Genomic DNA, 27,147 nt, shown 5'->3' on the forward strand with positions numbered 1-27,147 from the left:
TCAAAGTATATCACTTTAATTAACTATTCTTGTCATTATTTCTATCCCGAGAAGACTTAACATTACCCACAACAGCATGAGAAACATTAATGTTAATCGACTGCATGAGTGAACAAGTGACTCTTACTTCTTAGTATTAAAGCTTCAAGGTCATTTTACTCACTCCCCATATTATACATACTGACACATGGATTTCTGAGATGATAAATAATTTTTCCCAACTTACTATCTTGTTATTTTCACTTAAGAATTTTTGGGGCCAGGTGCGGTGACTCATGCCTGTAATCCCAGCACTTTGGGAGGCCAAAGTGGGCAAATCGTTTCAGGTCAGGAGTTTGAGACCAGCATGGCCAGCATGGTGAAACCCCATCTCTACAAAAAATACAAAAATTAGCCAGGCATGGTGGTGTGTGCACCTGTAGTCCCAGTTACTCGGGAGGCTAAGGCAGGAGAATCGCCTGAACCCAGGAGGCAGAGGTTGCAGTGAGCCGAGATGGTACCACCACACTCCAGCCTGGGTGACAGGGCAAAACTCTCATCTCGAAAAAAAAAGAAAAGAAAAGAATTTAGAATAATTTCTTCACTTATTTTCTTCTTTTTTCTTTTCTAATCATCATGCCCTTCAAATTTTATCCCAAAGTTGTCTCTGGTTAATTTTTGCCAAACACATTGACATTAGTCCCTATGATATAAAACCTAGCAGAGTTTATTGACTTATTCAATAACTATTTGAGTACTAAATACACACTCAACCAACTGGGAGTGTTTGGACCCAGGGATTTAATCATGTGGGGAAAAAATAGTGAGAAAAATGTGGATAAGAGACATTAATGAAAGAATGACACAAATAAACAAGAGTTCACCTTAAGGAGACGTGGCCTACTCTAGATGGCAGGGAATTTCCCCAGGGAAGTCCTATTTAAGCTGTGATCTCAGAGACAGATAGCACTAAGAAGGCAAGTGGGTAGCAAGGAGACTCCAGGGAAAGAAAACCACGTGGCAGGAAAGAGCACACCATGTTTGAGAAAGGGAAGTAAGATGAGTGATGCTGAAACAACAGAGAGAACGAAGGGAGGTGATATAGGCTGAAGCTAGAGTAATAATAATAGCAATAATAAGGATGATCATAGAAAACATTTTTTTTTTTTTTTTTTTTTTTTTTTGAGACGGAGTCTTGCTCTGTCGCCCAGGCTGGAGTGCAGTGGCCGGATCTCAGCTCACTGCAAGCTCCGCCTCCCGGGTTTACGCCATTCTCCTGCCTCAGCCTCCTGAGTAGCTGGGACTACAGGCGCCCGCCACCTCGCCCGGCTAATTTTTTTTTTTTTTTAGTAGAGACGGGGTTTCACCATGTTAGCCAGGATGGTCTCGATCTCCTGACCTCGTGATCCGCCCGTCTCGGCCTCCCAAAGTGCTGGGATTACAGGCTTGAGCCACCGCGCCCGGCCGAAAACATTTTTTAATACTCAGTAAATCCTAGGCTCTTTTCTAAGCACTTTACATTCATTAATTCTCATTGTTATTATCTCTGTTTTAGAGGTGAGGCAGCAAAAGCCAGAACATGCAAGGACTAGCGACAATGTTAAGGAATATGTCTTTCATAGGTGCAAGTAAACTGTGGCCATTGAGCAGCTTTAAGCAGATTGGAGATAGAAGGTTGAGGCACAAAGATGTGTGTTTTGAAAAAATGACTCTCATTTCTACATGAGGAATGGCTTGGAAGAAAATGTAGAGACTATGGAGGACATTACGATCATGCAGTGAGAGGTGACATCAGTGCAGAGTGGTATGGTAGCAAGGAAGGTTAGAGATGTGGACAGATTTAAGAACTTAGTAATGGTTGGGCATGAGGGTAGGGCAGGGAGGGAAAATTCCGGGATATCGAGTGTTATCCTTCCCCGTGGAGAGGGCACCAGGCTGTGGGGTAGATGCTGACTCGGTTTTGGACATGCTGAGCATAAGGAACTTTCGGGACAAAACAAAATATGAAATCAATTACTGTTTGTTTTAATGGATTGAATTGAGATACTCTCTACCCCCTATCAGGAGCTCTTCATGATTATAGTGCAGAATTAGGATATTGCTCTTCTATAGCTAAAAAGGGAGTGCTTTAAAAAATTCTATGTGACTATTTACTGGTAAGCTATACATATGGCCATTATTCCTCACCTCAGCGATAAATAAGATCTGTGTAAATCAGCTATGTTTTGATCATTACAGTGATGTTACAGTTCAATGGCTCATGTCCACCTAATTGTCCTTCTTTCCCAGTATCTTACTTGTATGACTTGATCAGTAGCTGATCCCTCTCACTAACCAACCTCAACTAATACAAGTCAAACTGATGAAAATTCAGTCACCAACAGAGATACTCATAATCCTGACCCTTTAACTGCCTGACAAACACTGAAACACCCAATGGTACTGAGCTCTGTAGTGATGTCTGCCAACTCTCTTGGGGAATGGAGAGCTTTTGTAAATGGCAGGTACCCTCATGTCCACAGATGGAAAGTTGGCAGTCCTGGTGTCATTGGTCCAGAATGATTCCTTTTAGGACAACAGTTATCAAACAGCTTGAAGTCACTGCTGATAAAGCTCTCAGTTTTGGCCACTCAAATAGCTCCATTATATACATGAGGAAGTTGAGGCACATATTTTATTCAAGGATATCCATCAGAACAACAACAGCATTGCACTTAGCTATAACTGACCTGGACTTTTATTTCCTTTTCCTTCTATGTTTACATTGCCTCAGTCACTTTCTCCAAGCATAACTTGCCTGGTTAGTTCATTTTCTCCCTGTCACTAGCAGTGTTCAGGCAAAAGCCATTCCTGAGATAGAATCTTCATCTCCAGAAACTCCAGCCTCTCTAGACTCTCCAAACACATAAACATCCTTGAGTCTAACTGAAGACATCTGAAGACCATATACTTGACTTATAAAAAAAATAAAATATTGACCTATTGAGAGTTAATGCTCAAGTTGTTGAACAATAAAAACCATTAATAGGAAGAGCAAACTAAAATCTTTGTGGAAAATTAAAGCTGTAGTAACAAAGAAAAAGAAAAATAACGTAATCTGGTGGAAAGGAAACTGTCCTGTCAAATAAGAGATCTGCATTGATACTCTCAACTTAGTTCTGCCACCGCTTAACTGCAGATATGATACTAGACCAGACTCGTCCAACCCATGGCCCAAGGGCTGCATGCAGCCACGAATACCTTTGAATGCAGCTCAACACAAATTTGTAAACTTTCTTAAAACATTATGATATTTTTTGTAGTTTTTTTAGCTCCTCAGCTATCATTAGTTTTAGTATATTTCATGTGTGGCCCAAGACGATTTTTCATCTTCCAATGTGGTGCAATGAAGCCAAAACATTGGACACCCCTGTACTAGACTGTATCAGGCTTCAGTTTCTTTTTTGTGTCAAAGGCAGAAGATAATTAATCTCATGTATTCTTCTCCCTAAAACAACTATTTAAAATACTCTATTCAATGTGATTTTAAAATAAAAGATTTGAATTTTGCAAAACTGTGGAGAATTTACCTAAGTGCTTTCCTTGAAGTTTTATCAGCAGATGAGTCTTAATGACAAGAGAAATAAAAGACGGCAGCAAAGCCAGGATGAAAAAAGCATCCTTAACCTCATGTATGCAGAAAGACAGATCCACCCTCACCAGTAGCAGCACAAAACTGTCTAGGACTGCTGTGTGACATGACAGATATTCATGTGCTTGAAACAATGAGGTGATATGGACAATTGGATAAGTCAGTCAATATTTGGCACGAATCTTAGGTTTGGTGCAAACACTGCCAATACTCACCTCATTAAAAGGGAATTACTGTAAAAAATAGACTACCACTGCAGTTTCCACTAGAAGTTCATTCCTCTCTATTCCTTCTAAGATGCAAAGCAGTTCAGCATGCATGGTTGTGTCTCTTCTCTTCATTTTATGACTGATACTGTCCAGAGTCACTGAAACTCTTAGTTCTTAAGGGAATAGCGGATGGTGTTGTTGGGTTTACATCCTTTGTTAACGTCAAAAAACCAAGCCACATATTTTTTAATAATGAGAATCTGGATCAACTTCAATGGATATTTCAAAAATATATTCCAATTAAACTATTTAATAGAGTCCTGGCTTTTTCTCTAGCCCCATCCCATCACCATATGTATCCAATAATTCAAGTTCTTTCTTCTCTTCCGATAAAAGTGAGGGTCACTGAAGTGTTTTGAAAGTTCAGTTTATCTGAAACCATTGTTTTCAAAATGTCAATAATAACCTTTCATACTGGTAAATTTTTAGTATAAGTACCAAGAAACCTACTATGCTGCACATCTAAGTAACCCATGCAGGCTTCCTGTGTCTGTGCCTGCCCAATGGTCACCCTCAATGATCACTCCATATCCATGTATATATACACATTAGGTGATTGTGCTCCAAGATGAAGGCTGAGAGTGGCTCTGCACACCTGAGTCACAGTGCCACCAAGTGATCTCATTCACTATTCACTGGGTTCGTACTAGGTGCCAGGCCCTGTGGTAGATCTTGGGGATAAAGCATTGAAGACAATTGTTGCCATTAATGCCTGCCCTCTGAAACTGGCAATATCACTGCCAACCTTCTCCGACCAACCTCCATGATACAAACTCCTGCTTAGCTAGAGCTTGGAAAGGCAGTGAGTAAAGCAAGGGCAGATAAGCAAAGAAGCCATCTCAGAACTAAATCAAATCAATGACACATTTTTGTCTACACAGCATGTTTATATAAATTTCCTCACACACACAAAAAAATTATCCCTCTTTTGTAGGTGAGAAAACTGGCATGCAGGAATAGAATTAAATTGTTTCAAATGTAGAGAATGTGTGACCATCAAAGATAAGGGCCTAGATTTTCCTAAGTCCCTTTAAGCCCCTGCCTCTTAATGGCCATCCATGAGGGCTTCAAACCCGTGGTGACATCTTGAATAACTATTGACTCTGCTTCTAATCACAGCTTTGTAGGGAGGAATACATAAAAGAGTTAGAAATTCTGGATCACTTACTTCACCAGATCCCTGTGAAAATGAACAATCTAATCATATTTTAAATAATTCATTATCAGAAAGGCAATATTCCCTGGTCCTGACACAACTTTGCTTAAGAGTCTACATACAGGGACATAAGGGCCTTGAAGGTGAAGATAATGAGGATGATGAAGACAATGATAACAAGCAGTATTAAATGCTTACTATGATTTTAAATGGACGATCTCATTTAATTCAAGAATTCTATTTGATTCTACTTTTCCATATAATGCAGAAGATAAAACTGGGTGTCAGAAAAGTTGAGGGACTTGACCAAGGTCACAAAGCTAGAAAGGATCAGTGATAAGAGCCTAGCCTAGACCTAGTCTGACTCCAGAGTCTATGCTTTTAATCACTACACTCATCTTAAAATCTGACAGATTTCAGCAGTTTAGGTTACAAACCTAATTCAGTGTGCAAAATGTTAGAAGCTCCTCTGAAAAGGGAATGTAATATAATACATGGGTGCTATGCCTGTGGAAGCTACAGACTAGACTGAGAAAATCTGAAATAAGTCACGACCCATCTGGCCACAGGTTTCCCAACCTGAGCTGCAAGGGAAGAAAAACTATAAATTGGATAAAAAGCACAGAGTTCAAAGCAGTAGGGGGGGACGTCTATTTAGTCCACCAGCTGAGAGGGGTGTTGTTTTATATAAGCAAAAAAGGAAAGAACACAAGTTGCAAGGTTCAGATAGGCTTGCAGCAGCCCACTCCTCACCTTGAGACCTGATACAATTGATTCCCATTGTCCAGAGCTAAGATTTTGTTCATCACAAAACTTTTCTTATTCTAAGAAAAACTGAGAAGGCTACCATGAGGAATAAATGAACTTATTAAGATAATCTCTTCAAATACCAAGGCATATGTGAATGCCTAGCAATATTAATAATAATATCATCATTATCATAATAATATATCATATAATGATGATATTATAAATATATAATTGCACTCTCAGGAAGGGTGAGAGCATTTTGAGTGCCAGATGAAATGCTGCCTTTGGACCCAGCTTGTTTACCCAAGTGGTGATGCTTTGGTTATTTACAGAGCTCCTGAGTTCTCTCCATTCCAGGAGAATTGGTATAACCCATATCTTGGCCTGAGGCCAGATGTGCTATATTCAGTTGAGCTCCCCACTCTGTCCCTGGCCCTGTCACTAAGCAGAGGCCTTGCTCCAGGGCTTTACCTTGCTGCTTCTGCATGGTGGTGAAGTCTTCAAAGGTGAGCGTGCGCACAGGAGGTCTCCAGAATGCATAAGTCTCCATGATGGCTTCAAGTCCAGTTCTGACGAGAGAAAAGCCAGCAAGGGAAGTCATAAATAATCTCAAGAAATGCAATGACTTTTCAAAGACCCAGAGGTGGACTGTTAAACAGGTAATAAAAACAAGTACTAAGATCTACCACCATCAGGGTAAATTAGGGTGAAAAAACTCAAGGTACAATAATACTGGACTGCAGGGGAAATAACAAATTAACCCAATTCAGATAATTTGCAAGCAAATCTACAACTATGATGGAATTTTATTCTGACCCTCCTTTAAAGGAGGCTTGGTCTGCAGGGAAAAAAAAGCATGGTAAGTGTTAAAGGTTAAGGCCACTAATATCATGTGTACAGTTGTGCAGAAAGTAACACTGACTGTTTCTCTAGCACAGAACAATGTCGGCATCATTACCACAGTGCACTGACACAGCCTGACTGAGAGTCAGCTCCTCACCTTGGGTATGTACAGAATGAATGGAACCGTCAAACTGCTGTGGTTTTAAAGCCTTCTTAAATCAACAGAGATGAGTAGGGCAACAGAAATAAAAGGAGGGGTAAGCAATGAAATAGAGTTGGGTTTCTGCTGTAGTAAGAAACACCTACCTGAAGATAAAGAAAGGGCTTGGTCTCAGAAATTATGGCTCAGGCAAAAAGACTAATACATTTCTCTAAATATTCATCTGCATTTTAGTAACCTAATAATCAGTCTGGTCTTTGGTCATCACAAACTGTCCGAGTTCAGGAAGTATCTAGTATTTTACAAGTACATTCCTTCAAGGCTCCTGGTTCATTTATATCGGAAATTCCACAAATTGGACTATGTGTATACTGTCTTTTTACCCTTCAATTAACTATGTCTCTAATACATATGCAAGTGTTGATATACATCATTTTCACATGATTATTGAGGTTATCTCAGACATATTCTTGCTGATATCCATACCCTCAAAACAAAATATCAGCTGGGGCTTTGTTTGAAGCTTTGAACACAGCTTCTAATTACTGATTTTTCTTTTTAAAAAAACTGCTTCACTTAACTAAATAGAGGGAGGAGAAGTGTGGGACCTGTGAGAAAGGTGGGAGGAGAATGGGAAAGAGCAGATGGCATAAATCTTTTCATTGCAAAGTCAGTGGAAGGTGGGTGGTATGGCGTCCCTTCCTGAAATGGATTAGCTTTCCCTTTTGAGATGAAACTTCTGCTGGCTGTGCTTCTTTCTTGGTAATGTATTTCCAGAGTTCTCTTCAGCCTTACATAACAAGAATAAAGACATTTTATTTTAGGTGAGAACAAATATCCTTTACTTATCAACAACTATAGGAAACCCTGAGGTTCTTCTCAGAAGAACTGTTGATACACTGATTGACTCTTTGTGTTGGAAAATTTCCTCTCTGAACAGGCCTCACTTGCACAGTTAACTTTCTAAAGTCTTCCCTGGAATCTTGGAGGCTTTAAATACACCAATGTTGGCAAACCAAACTCTGTATTTTAAGAAGAGATTCAGACAAGAGAGTGTTGCACGGTGTTTATTAGCTGTTAATCTGTTAGAAGTAGGAATAGGAGACATCTCCACATAGTCACTCTACGTTAATGTTGATACAGTACATGAAACTATTTGTGGAGAGAAAGAGCCCAGGCAATTAGGGAGTTCAGAATAATAAGGGGATAGGCAGATAAAGCCACACTGAGCCTGGATGGATAGAAGAAATAGATAGGCCAGGCTTAGGTCTTACTGCTTTGTTTTGGAATGTTGGCCACCCACCAGAATATCTTAGGATTCCCTTTAATGGCACAGGAGGCTCACTGAAAATGGCAGGGTCTTTATTGTTCCACCTCCTAGTTCATTCTTCCCAGGAACATGTACTGATGATGAGGACAAAATATTAGCTCAAGGACAAAGAACAGTCCCTTCCCAGTTCATAATAAAGTGCTAGAAGACTATGAAATTGCAGTAATATACTGATACACTGCCAATGTTTTATTTGTTGAATAAATAGAAAACGAACTTCATTTTCTATCCTAGTTCATTTTGTGATGCTATAACCTACCATACACTAGGTAATTTATAAACAATAAAATTTATTTGGCTCACAGTTCTGGAGGCTGAGAAGTCCAAGAGCATAGTGCTGGCACTTGGTAGGGGCCTTTGTGCTGAGTCATACATGGTGAAAGATGGAAGGTCAAGAGAGGGCAAGAGCAAAAGAGAAAGGGTCCAAACTCATTCTTTCATCACTCTTGTGTTAATTAGCCATTCATGGAGCACAGCTCTCAGAACCTAATCACCTCTTACAGGTCCCAGCTCTCAATACTGTTGTATTGCAGATTAAGTTTGAAACATATAAACTTGGGGGAACATGTTCAAACCACAGCAGTTTCATTTTCATAATAGGCAAGAAGACTGTGACAAAAGTGTTAATAGTTTTATTTTATTTAAGCAGTTAACTCTATATAGAATAGTGATCATTTATTCATTAATTCAAATCTAAAATCCAACTAAAAAAACTGAGTTGTAAAAGCACAGATTTTAAATCTGGGAAGAATCTTGGATGTCATCTACTATACCTCTTATGATATCATCTTGGATGGTTATCCACCTCTGTTGGTATATATATATCCCCAGGAAAATTTTCAGTTTTTTGATAGATCTGATATAACTTTCACCCTCTGGTTCCATTACCAATAAGTAAATAGTAAGAGGACAGGCATTTCCCACAAGGAGTCCACCCGCCACATCCTCAGCAGGGAGACCTTCCTTAGCTAAAGAACATAATGTACAACATGCCACATATGGACACATATGTAATCCATCCAGGGGTCTGTCACACAAGGATCAATTTGGTTGTGGAATTGTGTGGGAAGGGTTATGGCTCCCAAAAAAATAATGGCTAAGACCACACATGCCTAACCATCTTATTAATCCACAGTGGATCTATGTCTCATAAATATATCCTACATAGCATATCTATATAAATTATTCTATAATAGAAATGATCTTATAATACGTACTATCCTACGGAGAATAATACTGGTCTCATAGATTTATATTATTGATTTTATTTATGTATTCAGTGTGTATTGCTTTTTAGAAAAACTAATCCTATTCATTTACCATATTCCACCTCTTTTATTTGTACTCAACCCTATTATGCTTCATTGGATAGATCTAATTATTAGAAGGTACTAGTTCTATATACCAATATTTGGTGTAGTGCCATGCCAAGATTAAACAATTCACCTCTCTCCACCACTAGTATGTTCGCATCTCAAGGGCTTGGGTCCCATGTTCTTCTATGCCCAGTTTTCTAGCACGGTGCTGGTTACAGGGTAAGATCTCAAATGATATGCATTGAATTAATAAGTAGAGGAATTGATGCTTTATTGCTGAGTCATTCTTACACTTTAACAAGCATTCACTTTTCTAAGTCTAAAACTTAGGAACAGAACTCGGTGTAAAATAAAGTCTCTGAAGACAGAAAAGATCCTCCAGTATTAGAGATTTGGGAATTGTTTCTATTGCTTATTGTGATTGTGCCTTTATTAACTTCGGGCTCAGAGAGGTTTGCATTTTCATTGTATTTTTTCCATTCCAGTCATAGAACTTCTGAGCTTCAGCAGAGTCTGAGTTCCCTCGCAGGGGCAAGTCATTTCACCCCCCACCTTTTCTTACAAGAGTTCTTGCCAACCACCTATTAACACCTTCAGCCAGTTGGATGTCTAGTCAAGATTTACCCTGTGCTACATATTGTTTACTCATTTGTCATCATTTTACCCTAGTTTTGTAAAATTGTATCTCCAAGTTTTTAAAAGTGAATTCATTGTCAAACAGGTGAAAAAAGCAGTCGTAGGTAATGGTATGCCATTAACATGTTCCACATGGTGAGCCTCTCAGGTCTGCTGAACACCAGAGACCTGATGTCATCTCTGAGATTTCCAATCAGAGAGAGTCAAATTGGCAAGTGTCCCCCTCTTGCTCATTTTTCCCTGTTAGCTCCAGTGACAACACAGCCCGTATCAAAACCACCTTTGTTCAGTGCTTTGGCTATAATCACCTCTCTGGTTTCCAGGCCTCTTCTCTTTAGGCTTTTCAGGCTGCTCACTGGCCAAGCCAACAGAATGTGCTGAAGAGAAGGGGAAAGAGGAAGAAAAGAAAGCAAGCCAAGGACCTCTTTTGCAAATTGATGATGCCTTGAAATCAATTTATTTGGAAAAATAGACTACAGAAAAAAAAAATCCTTCCAACGTTTTCAGTCCAAAAAAGATGGCAGGATCATTCCTTCAAAGTTCAACAAATATTTGATAAGTATGACAATAATTATAATAACTTTCATGACCCTACTTGGTAGCACTCCAATACATATTTCTGCTTTTCATTTGTCTTGAGATAGGGAGTTGCTTTTTAATTTTTCCTTTATTTTCTCTTTAGTTCTGACTTCCTTAATTTTTACTCTTCCACATACTATTTGCTGGTGACACTGGTAACAAAGGGAACATATGCTACGGGTTGATAAGGCCATTGGTCATCCCTCAGTAGAAGATAGAAAAAGACTAAAGGAAGCCTACTGAGACAGAGGTCTTGAAGTAATAAAAGAGTTATCCAACCAGAAAAAAATACTTATATGCTAAGTTCAGGAAATGTAAAGACAGAAAAGACACAGGGTCTCTACTCTTTACAACTGTCTTGTTTTTTTAAAAAAAGGAACAAGATATAAATGACTACTTTCTCAACTATGCAGTAAATGTTACACTGAAGACACGTACGCCAAGATGCCATGGAGTATTGAGCAAGAATCACTTAATACACCTGAAAAACTCGAGGAAGATTCCACAAAAGGCCAGTTATTTAAGCTTACTATTAAGGGGTACTCAGCCATTTTCCATCCAGAAAAGAGGCAGGAAAAGTTTTTCTAGTAGACTTAACAGTATGTGCAAAGACTTGGAGGTATGCAAGAGAAGGCATGTTTTGAGGACATAGTTCAGGGTGGCTGGAGCCTAGGGTACAGAATGGGAGAGGGGCAGTAGACATCATGAACATTTATTCCATGTTAGGTGCTTAGATTTTATCCCATGGGTGGTGCTATGCCTCTGATACCCTTTATTTTCCCTTCTAGTATTTGAAAGGACATATAACTAGAATATACTGTTCCTTCAGATATAATTATCACATCTCAACATTCATAGATTTTCTTGCTTGGTTGAGGTAAGGCCAAACCTTCCATACTTCCTTCTTCACTGGATCTGAAATAGAATTACTCAGATCAAAATAGCCAGATTACTCAGGAATTTTATTGTCCAGGGATATTCTAAAATATCTAAAATATCCAGCAGAAGTGTGCAAATTGACTAAAAACCTAACCATCATTCAAAACTTGGCATTAAATAGTACCATAAGTATATCTACATGAGGAAGTAGCTGTCATTAATGTGCCTTGCAATGGCTTGGGAGAACAAGTGTCCAATGGACAGATGCCTGGAGTTGAGTTAAAATTATTCCTTACCAAGTGATTCCCAACTTGAGAACCCTGTCCTCCCTTGGCATATGAATCAGTAGCAATGGCAGTCCATAAACAGTTTTCACTGACTCAAGAAGTGTAGTAATAACCCATGATCACACAAAATTGGTTAACTAGAATATTAAGTTTCTTTGCATTTTGCTGAAATTGTCTAACTTTAATTCAGTGATGCTAAAATCACATAAGGGACAAATTAGCATCACGGTTAAGAGCACAGGCTCTGAGGCTAGATTACCTGGCTTCAAACTGCAACCCTGCTGACTATTAGTGCAACCTTGGCCAAGTTATATAACCTCTTCATTTCTAAGTCTGCCTATCTATAAAATGGAGATAGTCATAATACTTCCTCCTAACTGTGATTTTAAAAATGCAGACTGATTAAAGACAAAATGTATCAAAACAAGAGAGAAAACATAATGAAAGTTTGAGGACCATTGGTCTAACTCAAGTGAAAGAATTCCAACCATTCTGCTCAGATTGTGACCTATAATAGAAGAATATATTCTTACTTCACTGAAATCCAAAGTTCTGTCAGCCATCTGGCTCTGGATTAAATGTGGAGGGAGCTATACGGTACCTAATTCCATTTTTCATTGTCTTCTCAAAGAAACAAAAACGTGTCCCTCAAGTCCCTGTAGGCCTCATTATCTTGCAGATATTTCAGACTCCAATATGTTGGCCATTAAAAAGACGTCCCTCTGTTCGATGACACCATCCCTGGGCAAAAGCCACATATAACAAAATGATTGCCAATTTTCTCTGGCAAGTTCACACAGCCAGGAGGACAATGGTGGAAAAGGCTCACGACAAGGGAGGGAGAACAAATAAGGCAGAAAAAAATGTTAAGTACTGGCTAAAAGACCACAAGCCAAGGAATATGATAAACAGCTACGGCCTGCATGAAAAGCAGGAGTGCAGCTGGATCATCTGCCAGAATCCAGCACAGGGACAGCTATCTTGAACTGTAGATGTGGTAGTACCTGATGGAGTGTCCAGCACTTATTGCTTCCTTAGATCTGCTAAATGGAAAAAGGCACCCATGCCAGGGATAACAAAAGGGTATGCAAAATTTGTGGGGGCTGGTAAGATTGCCAGGAAAGAGCAGAAAGAGATTGGCTGGAAAAATATACCCAATGGCTTTAAGGAAACCAAATGAAAATATAGAAATTGAAAGTAAGGTAGACACTTGAGATATCATGCTGGTTGAATTAAAGACAAGTGGTCAGTTTACTGACTCTAAGCTCACCATGTGAGCCTTCAGGAGTGACAGGGAGCCAGAGGTGGACAAAGATACAATTTCTGTTGACGAGCAAGCTATGCCTAGCAGAAGAGAGTTAAATCATTCTCTGTAGGCTGTCATTAGCTGGATTTACAAATTCTGAAAGCTAATACCTCATCGTGTTCAGTCTTACCATCAGTAAAATGGGAAATGGTGCATTGACATCATCAACTTGGAGATTAAAATGGACAATTTGGACCACAGATACTCTATGAACTAATTATTACTGTTGTTTGTATACTTATTATTTGAATGGCTAAAAATAAATATATGAGGTTAAACTGTATGAAATTGCTAGCATTTTGCCATTTTTGACCTATAAATACAGTATTTTTTATGTTTAACTTAACAGATAAAGGTATAGATAAGATTTGAGTTACTTGGTATAATAGAGAACTCTATCAGCAAATTTTAACTGAGATCCTCTGTATACCCTTTCTCCTCCCACCCCCAAAGACAAGTTGTCTCAGATTTCAGCAAAAACAAGCTGGCCCTGGGATTAATTTCTAGCCGACTTTTCCTTGTCTCTTCTTTTCCTCCTGTTAATATTAGGCACTTTGATTCCTCACCTTACATTCCACCTTCTATTATTGGATGTTGTGAGGAGGGGCTGGCCCTCCAACAGGGGACTCCTATTTGTGCCCAAGAGAGGTGGTTCTTTATAAACATGGCCATGGGACAGCAGCTGCTGAAGAGGTGGTCACGGGAAAGTTCTTTGCTCCCAAATATTTTCTCTACCACCATTAGAGAGAAATTATTTCTCTCAGGTTAAGTATCAACCTCATTAAACATCCTTTTTCAGTGAGCAAATATATCCATTCCCGTAATGCAATGAGTGGCTCCATTTTTAGATCAGCATCCTCTGACACGTTATGTAAAAGGACACTAGACACCAAGAAGGATAGCCACCAGCCACATTCCCAGCAAACAGCACTGCTGGCTGCAAACACTCTAAGAATATAAGCTCAGACTCAGATGTCTTCTGGTGCCTCATCCTGCAAGCTCTATTGTTTCTTCAGTGAGGGGCAATGCATTAAAACTACTTACCCATAAAAAAAAAACTTCCTTTTGATACAGAGCCTGCCACTGACTCCTTTCTGATAGGTTCTAAGTTATAGAATTTGAGTGTTCTGGCTGAGGCCTCCAACGGTGGATTTCAAAGAGAAAAACATACACTCCTAAGAAGTTGTACCATTTCCCTGGGCTAGAGAAGGACCATTCCACTTGGGCCCTATCGTGGGACCAACAGCAGTGGCTTTGGGGTGTCGTGCCAGCTGGAAGTATCTGGAGGAAACTGTGTCAGATGGGACAGTCCTGCCTGCAGCTGTACTAGATGCAATGGAGGCTAGGAGTAAAGGTAAAACCCAAGGTCACAGACAGGATGAAGGCTCCGTCAGAGGAAATCCCAGAGTCTTTCACTCCATAGCACGTTTAAGACAAGTTCATAGAACCTTTCACTAACCAGACAGACCACAATCTTAATCATCTTATTTTTACATATGTGTTTGCTTTGAAGGAAGTCCCTGAGAATTATATAAAATTTCCCAAGCTGACTTGTGCTTTCTGTAAAATCTTGGCAGCCACCCTATCAAGGACAAAGCTTTCACATCAGATGTGGGATGAAAGATGCAAAGTCTCTTTCTTTCCACTTCTTTGGTTATGTCTTTCATGTGCAGGGTCTTGAGAGTTGTCATGCTCCCTCTAGCTGAGCACAGTGGACTCTCCAGGTATGCTTGCACATGCACTTCCCAGGGGTGCTTCTCGAAAATTAGACCCAGCGCAAAGACTCTTGCTCCTCTTCAGCTTCAGGATCTTTGTCTTCTCCTTGGTGCAGGTTCCCCATTGGGGTGGCCATCCTCAAAGACATAATTTTACCTCTTGGTTCACTACTGCATGGCCTTTCTCAACCAAACCTCATTTTGCTTTAACTCAGTCTCTGGGAACCACTTTTTTTCTGAAGCTCGCAGGCACTGAAAATTGCTAGGTATCCTTCTCCAGGGAGCCAGAACACACAGACATGCCCCAGCTATCTAGAGCCAGATCAGAGGGCCTCAAGGGTGTGTGTGTCTAATCTGCAGTTAGGCTAAATCAATGTCTTACCAGCAGCAATCAGTCTCTGACTTTCATCAAAATTGTCATTAATTTTTAAGCTAAGCCTCTTTAGAGATTTGCTCTTTCTTCCCTCCTTATGTGGTATTCAAAACTAGCTCCTCACTGCTGCTCTACCTGATTTCCCCCTGGTTGGGACAGGGCTTTCTCTCTCTAATGCTCCTGGTTTTTATATGCTGTGCCACTCATCAACACCTTTTCACTGTTTTGAAGCTAATTGAAAAATTATTATTTTATTCGTATTCCTGGCACCATGAAAAAAAAAAATACAAGAACAGAAACCTGGAATAGGTACAGTCCCAGTCTTCCAGGAGCTTATATTCTAGTAGAGGGGAGAGACCAGGAACACAGAGCACAAGACCAAAAAAAAAAAAAAAAAAAAAAACTTAAGCTGAGAAAAGCTATTTTTTCCTGAAAATGGGCAAGTGTTACTGTCTCCTCCAGTAGGAGAAGTCTCCCAGAGGCAACCCTGGATATTGTGTCTGAGAGCTATAGGCCTGATAACAGGTGAACACTGCTCTCCTCCCACACACACACTGAAAGCCAGATTCAGGCCACACAATTTCTAAGAAATCTAGAAGTAGAAACAACTTAGAAAAAAATAAAAAAACAATTTCCCTCCCATTGCAGAGACAATGCCTGGAAGCAAAATCTGTCAGTGATTTCACTCCAGAAAAAATGGCCATCTGCTATTCTTCCCCACAATGTGAACACACACATACACTCACTCCTCTCTCTCTCTCTCTCTCTCTCTCTCACGCACACACACACACACACAGTCATATACAGGTATACTTATACATGCACACACTCACACACATATTCACACATATACGAATACTTACAATACTTATACAAACACACATAGACACACACTCACACATATACAGGTTTACTTACACACACACACACTCAACATTCACACACATACACATGCATACATGCTCCCAGTGAAGACTTCTCATCAGGGGCTTAATTACTTGGTAATGGAAAGTAGCAGTTCCATAAGTCAAGTCTGAAGGGTGGAGACCTTCCCATGCTTCTCACCTGACACTTCCTAAAGGAGCAGGGAGAACTACAACAGGCTCTAATGACGGTGGCACCACAGGGCTGGAACGTGAACTCACTGGGGCTCCCACTGGGGTCTTACACAGTCCAATGACTATCACCTCTTGTTTCACCCAAGCTCAGAATCTATTCTGTGGAAGGCACAGGAGCCTAATGCCATGGAGACCAGAATACCATTTTCACTGTAGATAAAGGTGTTTGGGGGTTGTGGCATAGGTGAGAAGGCTGAATGAGCTGGCTAGAACTCCCCTGAAATAAGCCGATGCCCCAGAAATGTAGGCCTCCTCTGCTAGACTTTCCACATAATGGAAAGACAGCTGGGAATGTATGTTCTGCAGGTAAGCAGGCAAGAATCTAGGGGGTTCCTTCTTCCAAACTCACCAATCAGATCTGGTTCCCATTTAGAGGAATGAGAAGGTGATGGGGCTAGAAGCCAGGAGGACTTCTCCGTGGATATCCCTGGTTTGTTTTTGTTGTGGTGGTGGTTGTTGTTGTTTTCTTCTTTGAGACAGAGTCTCGCTCTGTTGCCCAGGCTGAAGTGCAGTGGCATGATCTCAGCTCACTGCAACCTCCACCTCCCAGGTTCAAGCGATCCTCCTGTCTCAGCACCCCTAGTAGCTGGGATCACAGGCACACGCCACCATGCCCGTCTAATTTTTGTATTTTTACTAGAGACGGGGTTTCACCAGGTTGGCCAGGCTAGTCTCAAACTCCTGACCCCAAGTGATCCACCCGCCTCGGCCTCCCAAAGTGCTGGGATTACAGACATGAGCGACCGCACCTGGCTGGCTGTCTCTTTACATCAACATATGAAAAATGGGAAGCTAGTATGCTCAGCCACAGGTCCCTTTAAGCACTCTTTTCTATACTTCAGAGGACATAGCTGTCAGCCAGGGGGCCACACTCAGATGGTTCTGAGTGTGAGAGGCTTATGGGCTGAGAGAGACTCTCACAGGCATTTGAGGAGAGTGTTGTGGGTGGCTGCGTCCTCCCCATCTTTCCTCTCATTCCTCCTTTCTTGAGCCTCTGGATTGTACTAGAATGTATTGAGATTGACAAACCTGAACATGTTTTGGTTTGAGGTTTGGCAAACTCTGTAACTCCAAAGTCTTCCACAAATGTTTTGTGTTCTGCAAAACCAAAAAACATTGGACAAGCACTTTCCCCATAATTTTAAGCCCATGTGTTTTAAAGGAAATACAATCCGTATGTTTTGGGTACATTTATACGCAACTCATCAACCATGCTCCTCTGCATGAGTCACTTGATGTCTAAAATGCATGGGGAAGATCTTAGATTTAAAATTTAAAAATTAGAATTTTTTTTTTACCACAGAAGGGCAATAGATGAGGTGCTGGATGGAAGGTGGTGAACTGGGTCCTGATTCTGGTGCAGAACCACAAGTTCCCAGAAGATTTGCAAATAATTCTCTATATCCTTATCTATCAATATTTCCCACCTACAAAGTGGCATTAATAATTGTTACCCTCATCAGATCCTGTGGGTAGCCAGTGAGAATTAAAGTGTGATTATCAGGTAATTTTGAGATATTTAAAGAGAAAAATACAAGGACCTCCTTACTTGCCTTAACAATTTATTTTAATCCAGTTTTCCAGAATGTTAAAGGACAAAAATGGCTTCTATCTTTAGTAATTCATCCTTGCCCCATCATGAGACACATGACTTCAATGTCATTATATCATAGTTTCATCTGCTAGGGAAGGTCAGGCTGGCTTCCCATTGTCTACTAGGAAAACACTTATTTACACGGGGATAAAGTTGATAATGAAGTCACGGGGAGTAGGCTATGAAGACAAACTAAGAATATACAGTTTGTGTTGCTTGGAAAAGCAAAGGTTCTAGGTGACTTGAATAGTGTTTTTACACAGATTAAGAGGTAGGATTCTGCCTTTTAGAGTTGGGATTCTGTTCTCAATATCTGTTGAAGATAAAATAAGCCAAGTGTAAACTGTTAGCATGATAAAGCACAAAGCATTCAGGCTTTGAAGTCAGGCAGAGTCGGCTTTAACACCTGTTCCAGCTTTACTATGTGACAGTAGGAAAACTGCCCAACCTCTCTGAGCCTCAATTGTTTCATTTGTAAAATACGAGTTGTTTTCAAGATTAGAGAAAACATAATTAAAGGTCTGGAACACAGTAAGTTAACTGATAAGATTTCTGATAGTACTTAAAGTAGCCCTCAGATTTTGATGGAACATAATGAAGAATTCCCATGCTATCAGAAAAGAATAAATAAATAATGCAGGGAAATGGGCTAATGAGGATCCATAGTTCTGCTTTCCTGGAGCCCTTAGAGAGAATAGAGCTCATTAGGAAGGACACACACATAACTGTCCGCCCTGAGCAGTAAGACAGTCACCAGCCTTCAGGCCAGTAGAGGAATGAGGGCCTCAGCACTTGACCTGAGATGTCATCACAATTCCTAGCCAACAGCAAATCCTTCAAGATACAACAGTCTAATTCTCAAAGTTAAAGAGTGGCTCTATTTCCTACAACATAGATCTAATGCTGGTTCAACACTAGCTTATCTAGCCTACTTTTCTGTTATAAATCATGCCTCAGCACCTTTATTCTCATGATGCTCAGTCATGTTCCTGGGCAGGCAGGGGTCATGCTTTGTAGTCACAGGGCCTCCTTGATGTATCATAGACATGCCTGGCACACATCTGTCTTTGCACTCGCTGTTTCCGCTGCCCCAGAGTACATAGCTGGCAGCTTCTTTTGCAACATTCATGGCATCTTATCAGAGACACCAACCCTATTCACCCTGTAAAAATGTCTCCACCTCTCACTCTACCTCTTAATCTGATTTATTTTTCTTCTTCGCATTTATCAACAATTGACCTACATATTTCTTGATGCCTTTGCAGTGCAGACAACAAATGGTCAAAGTACATTCAGATGGCAGTTTCCAAGGAATGGGTGACTGCTCATAGGAAAGTACTTATTTAGAAATCAAATTCAACTTTAGAAAAATGAACAAAAACTCTGAAAAACATGGACTCAAATGGGAGAAAAAAAGCAAAGAAAATAAAATATTTCAAGTGCCAAGAATAAAATAAGCAAATACTAAATGCTGTTGGAGATATAGAAGGAAGGAAAAAGAAAGAAGAAGTTTAATAACTAACACCAGTAGGCTGGAACCCTTAAGAGAGAGAGAAAGTTGTATCTAGAGCAGAAATTCTTAACTTTAAGACTTTTTTGAAAATCTGAAGAAAGATATAGACCTCTCTCCAGGAAAAATGTGTATCTATTCATCCAAACACAACTTTACCTACAATATCTGAAACCCCTGAAAAATCTATCCATGTACTCCAAGCTAAAGGTCTTAAAAGCCCTTACATACCACGGCCTGCCTCCAGAAATAGCCTGTCATGAAAGTCCTGCCCCAAAGAATCACCAAGACAGATCTAGAGGCTTCTTTACAAAAAGCCAGCTTCTATTTTTGATCTCCTTATCACTAACAAGGTCTTCAGTTAGCCCACAGTGCAGAACACCTTGGAAAAAAGGCAATAGGAAATGACTTGCAAGCACATTCTGCTGACCTGGACATGTAAAATAAGCTAATGGGATGGAAGAGGACAGGTCATCTGAAATGAAAGTAATAGGTATTCATTCCTCACTGGCTAAATTTTGAAAATGAGGGCCTCTGTCTTGTTATAAACAACGAATGATCGAAAGGAAAAAGCATTTGGCATATAGTCCACATGCCTGAGTTCTACTGTGCTCTACCACTAACTAGTAGTTGCTTGATCAAAAATATATTGCTCAATTTTGTCATTCACAAGCTGGAAGTTTAAGTGATTTTTACTTTTCTCAGTGCATATAATTTTTTAAAATTCTGAGGTAAATACAATTTTATTCAAATCTAAATATATTTTAAATATACATACGTTTAGTAGAGAAGTGATTCATAAATCATTTTGTAAAGAAAATGATTGCCATAACTGATTTTTAGCATAAATCTGGATTCTAATATAATGCACTGCACATTTCACAAAATGGTTTTAAATAAAAGTTTTTGGTTGATTTGAAAACTCTTACAGAGAGAATACCGAAGATAACTCCTGGTAATCTGTCATTTGAATGTAAATAAACGCCCTCAAATTATGGGGAAATAATCTATTAAACAGTCATTGCAAAGCCTACGCACTTTATGAGACAGATGGGTCACATTTGTGAATTCAATATTGTCTATATAAGATGAAATTTTCTGATTGAATAATCTTAGATACAGCTGGTTTCCCTACCCATTTTGATTCTCTCCTAACTTTCCATAGGTAACAGCTTTTAATTTTATATAGGAGGAGTGAGAAAGAATTTAGAGAATGGAAAGAAGTATCATCCAGAGAAATGACACAGTTTGTAAGAACATTAAATAGCAGGAGCAAATAGTCCTATAAACTTCAGCAATTCTTAAGAGATTCACTATATAATAACCTAGTTATAATGACTGAGGCTAAGTCATCAAGAAAGGGGGGTTCTATAAACTCTCTTTTCTAAAGCAGGAAGCATCTGATATATTTTGGAATTATTTCCCAGGAGAAAAGCAGTTACATTTTTTTTCACACTATTTTAGCTCTTAAGGGAGTAATTTTCTGAAAAAAATGTTACTTTTCTACAACTCCTCGTTTCCCAGTAATGCAAAATAGATGAGATATCACTGCAGGTGCTGAAGCCACTTACAAATACTTATCAGAGAAAAAATGGCAATCTTTTAATGATAATAAATTACCATAAAACTTGTTTTAAGTGACTCAGTTACTAAATATGATACAGGGAAGAAAACAGCATGAGGGATCTGATGTGGTGATTTAGGCTATGCAACAAAGAATTTGATTCTTATGTTAGCTATCCATTTCTCTTTGCTGAAGTGTACACAGTGGCGGAGCATACAGGTGTTTTCTAAAAAGCAGGAGCCATCAGCCATCAGCAGGATGTGAGGGAAGTAATGTCACATAGAAAAGAAGCGCCTCTTCCCCGGTGATTCTTACCTGTTTCTCCCAGAATCTCTGAATCCTTTAGCAAAAGGGTTTCGGTCAATTTTTAATCTGGTAATCTAGAAACAAACAAATAAGTATGAATTGCTTTTATATTAACTGATTTCTTTTTTAGTACTCCTAGAAAATTACAAAAATCACTTTTTTAATAACAGCTGTTGCTTTTACTTAATTTCCTTTCAGCTTGAGATTTAATTTGAAGCTGGATATAGAACTTGGCCTGGCACACAGATGTCTGACCCACCTGACTCACTTCTCTATAAAAACTAAAGTTTGCCCAGTATGTGACTCTATAAACTCTCTTCTACTCACCTTCCTTGCCCCAAAGTGGTGATAAATCACTTGCCTAGACAGATATTGAAATGGAAAACTGGTCAATGGTCATATCCATGGTACATGACACACAGGAGGCACTTAAAAAATGCTTGTTGAATGAATTAGTTAACAAATTATGTGCAAGTGAGTTAATAATTAATAATGGACTCAGTCAACTCAGTTAGGTGCAATCAGACCACCAGACAATCTGCCTCAGCCTGAAAGACCCCAAAAATTGACTGCATTTGCCATTTCACTGAAGGCATGCCTTTCCTACCACTAGAAATTATTCATTTAATGACCTGAAATGTTCATGTAAAGGACAGAAAAAGCAGAGTTTTGCCAGGGTCTTACCCAAAGGAAAATCTACAATGTGAGACTGAACGGGACAGGATGCAGTACATGTCATCCAGTCTCCAAGAATCACAAGCAAATCAGAAATAAAGAGACAGTTTCATAAGGCTGACCAACCTAGCACATCCAATTGTGTCACCAGCTTGGTCCTCAGGGGCCATGTGGTTCAACCTCCACTCAACACATAAGTCCCCATCCATTGCATCTTATCTTAGTTCTGGCAACCCCTGCCATGGTTGTATACATTGCCCTCATGCCTGTACACTAGAATAAGCCTGAACAACATATTCCATATGTACTCTAGTGTTTCCACTTTCAGCCTTGGTACCTTTGTGTCTGCACCAATTGTTAATGACTCACTACATTCAAGCAATGGAGACTTAGGGATAGGTGCTAGGGAGCTCAGGAAAGAAGGAAGGCACTCTCAGTGCAAGGTGATTCTAGAAATAAGGGAATCTCATTATTTAAGATCATCTTCATATTTTTGATAATTGCAGAACTTATCACTAAGACAGCTAAAGTTGTTTCCTACATTGCAAATCTTTCCTAGTTCTCTTTCACCTCATTTTATCGGAGTGGAATTTCCCAAGACCGCAGTCTTTAAAGGTCTTTTAAAGCAATGTGAGATTCTGACGACCAGACTCTGACTTGAAAGAGTCTTCAAGGCTTCAAAGTTATTCTTCTCCCTAAATATTCCTTGCCTTTAAAATTGCACACTAATTATGCAGCACTAATAATGTAGCAAAGCAATTTTGCATGTATTTTATAGACCAGAGCAGGACCCTAAAGGTTTGACTTTCTAAAGTTGAGTGTCTGCCATGTGAATACTGTATTGAGTTTAAAGAGTGTCACTGCTTTTCTGTGTTGACTTAAAATCAGTTTTCTTCCTCCATAATCCACAGCAATAAACCATGCACCATATTTTCTTTTCAAGTTGGGGTTATAATATTTTATTTTCTCTTTCAAGTTGGTTTATCCTGTCCAACTCATTTATGATAGGGATTTCTGACACATGACTGTGATGCCATGTTTTGGGGGTCTCCACAGACCCCTGTAAATATAACAGCACTCAACTTCATGGGCCTGGGAGAAATGGTTGAAAATATATTTCCCACAGCTCATTGGATCCCAGGCCAATGGGTATGCATGGAAATTTAATAGCAAATGCCTCAAATGTTAGAAAAAACAGTATCTGTACACTTGTTTTAAAGCTTTTAATGTGAGAATTAGAGAGCTTTATGAAGAGCATGGTTGTGCCACTTATCATTTTTTATCAAGTGCCTTCTGTGTGCAAAGCCGTGTGACAAGCAACACAGGTGACAGAGTGGTATACAGCCAGTGTATAGCTATGTGTCACCCATTTTTCCTCAAGGAGCTTATAATCTAGAAGAAAGAAGCAGACGTGCACTAACAATTACAATATAAAAAAGAAGGTCATAAAGTTCACAATAAAGGCAAAGTAGGCTAAGAGCTTAGACGAAGTAGGAATTACTCCATGTTGAAGGGCTCTGGGGTTTCATGTTAGAGACAACATGTGAGCCAGGCCTTGAAAGATGTGTAGGATTTTAATGAAAACACAAGAGAAGGAAAAGGAACAAAGGAAGCATTTCTTAAGAAAGGCACTCTGTAACACATGATATGATCAGACACTTCTCAAAAGAAGACATTTATGTGGCCAACAAACACATGAAAAAAAATTCAACTCCACTGATCATTAGACAAATGCAAGTCAACACAATGAGATACCATCTCACGCCAGTCAGAAATGGTGATTATTAAAAAGTCAAGAGGCCAAGCATGGTGGCTCATGCCTGTAATCCTCATACTTTGGGAGGCTGAGGCAGGTGGATTGCCTGAGCTCAGGAGTTTGAGACCAGCCTGGGAAACATACTGAAACCCCATCTCTACTTTAAAATACAAAAAATTAGCTAGGCATGGTGGCGTGCACACGTAGCCCCAGTTACTTGGGAGGCTGGGGCAGGAGAATTGCTTGAACCCAGGAGGTGGGGGCTATAGTGAACTGAGATTGCACCACTGCACTCCAGCCTGGATGACAGCACGAGACTCTGCCTCCAAAAAAAAAAGAATAAAGAAATAAAAAATAAAAATAAATAAAAATCAAGAAACAACAGATGCTGGCAAGGCTGTGGAGAAATAGGAACACTTTTCACTGTCAGTGGAAATGCAAATTAGTTCAATCATTGTGGAAGACAGTGTGGCGATTCCTCAAATACCTAGAACCAGAAGTAGCATTTAACCCAGCAATCTCATTACCGGGTACATACCCAAATAAATAAAAATCATTCTATTATAAAGATATATGCATGTGTATGTTCACTGTAGCACTATTCACAATAACAAAGATGTGGAATCAATCAAAATGTCCATCAATAATAGACTGGATAAAGAAAATGTAATATATATACATCATGGAATACTACACAGCCATAAAAAGGAATGAGATCATGTCCTTGGAAGGAACATGGATGGAGCTGGAAGTCAATATCCTGAGCAAATGAATATAGGAACAGAAAACCAAACACCACATGTTCTCTCTTATAAGTGGGAGCTGAATGATGAGAACACATAGACACAGGGAAGGGAACAATACACACTGAGGCCTGTCAGGGAGTGGAAGAGGAAGAGCATCAGGATAAATAGCTAATACATGTGGTGCTTACTACCTAGGTGATGGGTTGATAGGTGCAGCAAACTACCATGGCACACGTTTAGCTATGAAACAAACCTGCACATCCTGCATATGTATCCTGGAACTTAAAATAAAATTTAATTTAAATTTTTTTTAAAGAAAGGCCCTATGTAAGCATGAATATCAAAGTGGGAAAGAATGACACATATTCCAGAAACTTTAGCCCATGTCATCATCTCTTGACTGAACTATTATTCTATGTGCCATTAGAACTGAACTCCTTTCTTCCATTCTCGTCCCTGTACAACCTCTTCTTTACCCAGCACCCCAATTGGTCTTTGTTAACATGTAACTGGACCATGTCATTCTCTTTAGTGGCCACTGCCACTCAGAATTTAATTCAAATTCCTTGCCCAGCCTTGCAGAGCCAGCAGGCCCTTACTCTGGCCTGCCTCTCCAACCCATTCACACTCCCCTGCCTTGATCCACAGGCTCAGGGCAGACTGAGCAACTCAGCCAGACTGAGATGCTCCCAGTGCTGGATTGTGCCAAGCTCTTTCTGTGTTCAGACTACTCACATTTGCACTACAACCAGATTTGAAATGCTCATTTCTCTATTTGCACATACGTGAGTCCTTGTCCTAAGTCTCAGTCAAAATGTTATCTCCTGAGAGAGATCTCTGATCATCTCTCCAAAATAGGATAATTCTGCTACTCTTCTTAACTGCACCCTTTTAAATTCCATCTTTGCACTTAGCCCAATTGGTAATTACACATGCATTTTTGTATTTACATGTTTATTAAATGTAACTCCCCCTGGACCAAAGGTAGGAACCATGTCTATTTTGTATACCATTTAATTAAGCAGAACCTAGTGTGACATGTTCAATGAATATTTATTCAATGAGCGAGTGAATGAATAAATGATGATTTGAGAGCTAGGGATCAAGAATCCCAAAACCATGATAAGTTTTAGAGAATCTAGACCAAACAATGCTCTTGATTCTATTTGCTTTCACTAGAGGCATTAGAGACAAAAATCCTATACTAAGAGAACAAGGTCTATTGGTAACCTCCTGTGTGACTAAAACAAGTCTACTAGTCTACATGTCCAAACTTGGCCCAATGATAATGAGAAGAGAGGGAAAATACAGAGGTTGTAAAAGCATTTTACTTTACAGATTTTATTTCCATAACCTTATACTAATTTGTATAGTTTGAATTATAGAACACTGAGGCACATAAGGGGGTGGTTGCCGACTTGCCACCATTAATGTTAATCATTGTCACAGACTTCTTGCCTAGTAACACGGAGGCAGTTAATAAATGAGGTATACTTCACAGTGCACCAGGCAGACATAAATAGCACAACCTGAAAAGGAAATGAAACTTGAATATCCTGAGTATGGTTTTACAGTACCAAGGCTGAAAGGGCCTTCTCTTATTAACACTCTTCGTTATTTTTATTTCATACTATATTGCTTGAAAGGTTTTCCATAGGGGGGAAAACAAAACAAAACAAAAAACCTTAGCCCATATGAAAAAATTCCACACTGATTTGAGCCAGCAAAACAGCTCTCTAGTTTAGACTATAATGAGGGGCTCAGAAATCCTACTGGATTTGCTCGCACAAACCTGGATGTGGTTTCCGACTTCCTATCTGGTTCATGTAGCCAATTCTCATCAAGAAATAAGACTGTGTTACCTGGGGAGAACAAGGCCATGTCTTTTGAAATCTAGTTTCCTGTTTGAAAACAAAATCAACGTTCAGCATTCTTTTCCCTTAGAGAAGACAAAGGCTTTGCAATGGAAATTTCTTGCTAATTCCGTGAGGATGTGTTGGCGTCAGATTCTTCTACGAAAAAGCATGAAGTGTTGAGTCACCTTTATTCCCACATCTACCACTTTATTCCCCATGAAGAGATTCTGGGCATGCTGCACCTTTCTCTCTGCCATAGGTTTGCCAAATTGGCACATAGAGAGCAAATAATAGTAATAATAACTTCAGTATGCTAGCAGCCCTAAGAGTATTGGTCAGTAAGCAAGGATGGAAGGAAGGAATGGAAAATGGGGAAAGAAAAGCATAACATATTCCATGAAAATAGAAAAGCTCTCTTCACTACTACTTACATCCAAAGAAAAAGAACCCCAGATATATAAAGAAACCAGTGGTAGAGTCATGTCAGCTAATCATTCATTCAGTTTCATTTCAGTCATTTGCCAACCATATATATTCAGTGCTATGCAGTATAGGTCAGACACAAATATCTTAGAATTATGGAGATGTGCTTCAGAATTTTTTAGGCCAATTCTAATACCCCTCCCATCATTTGAGGAATCAACATTACATCCCAATTTTTCATTCTACCAAATGGAGACAGTTAAAACCTATCTACTCTCTCCTGTCTCATAATTTCATAAAATAAGTGACATTTTATACCTAAAAGTAGGAAAGACAAAATAAAATAAAGTCTATTAAATTGAGAGTCTATATTCATAAAAGTCTCTATAT

At 39.4% G+C, this 27,147-nt stretch overlaps 1 protein-coding gene across 2 annotated transcripts in view; it reads right to left on the minus strand.

Annotated features, from left to right (window-relative positions):
- The window catches only part of TBX15 (T-box transcription factor 15), a 105,649-nt gene that overhangs the window by 9,679 nt on the left and 68,823 nt on the right, over positions 1–27,147 (minus strand). For both annotated transcript variants that reach the window (XM_017869835.1, XM_017869836.1), the window contains exons 6-7: positions 21,311–21,375; positions 6,257–6,354 (exon numbers count right to left, since the gene is read on the minus strand). In XM_017869835.1, coding sequence (XP_017725324.1) covers positions 6,257–6,354; positions 21,311–21,375 — 163 coding nt within the window. The remainder of the gene's footprint in view (positions 1–6,256; positions 6,355–21,310; positions 21,376–27,147) is intronic.

The sequence above is a fragment of the Rhinopithecus bieti genome, unplaced genomic scaffold (genome assembly GCF_001698545.2).
Source record: "Rhinopithecus bieti isolate Rb0 unplaced genomic scaffold, ASM169854v2 scaffold_3040, whole genome shotgun sequence".
Lineage (NCBI taxonomy): Eukaryota > Metazoa > Chordata > Mammalia > Primates > Cercopithecidae > Rhinopithecus > Rhinopithecus bieti.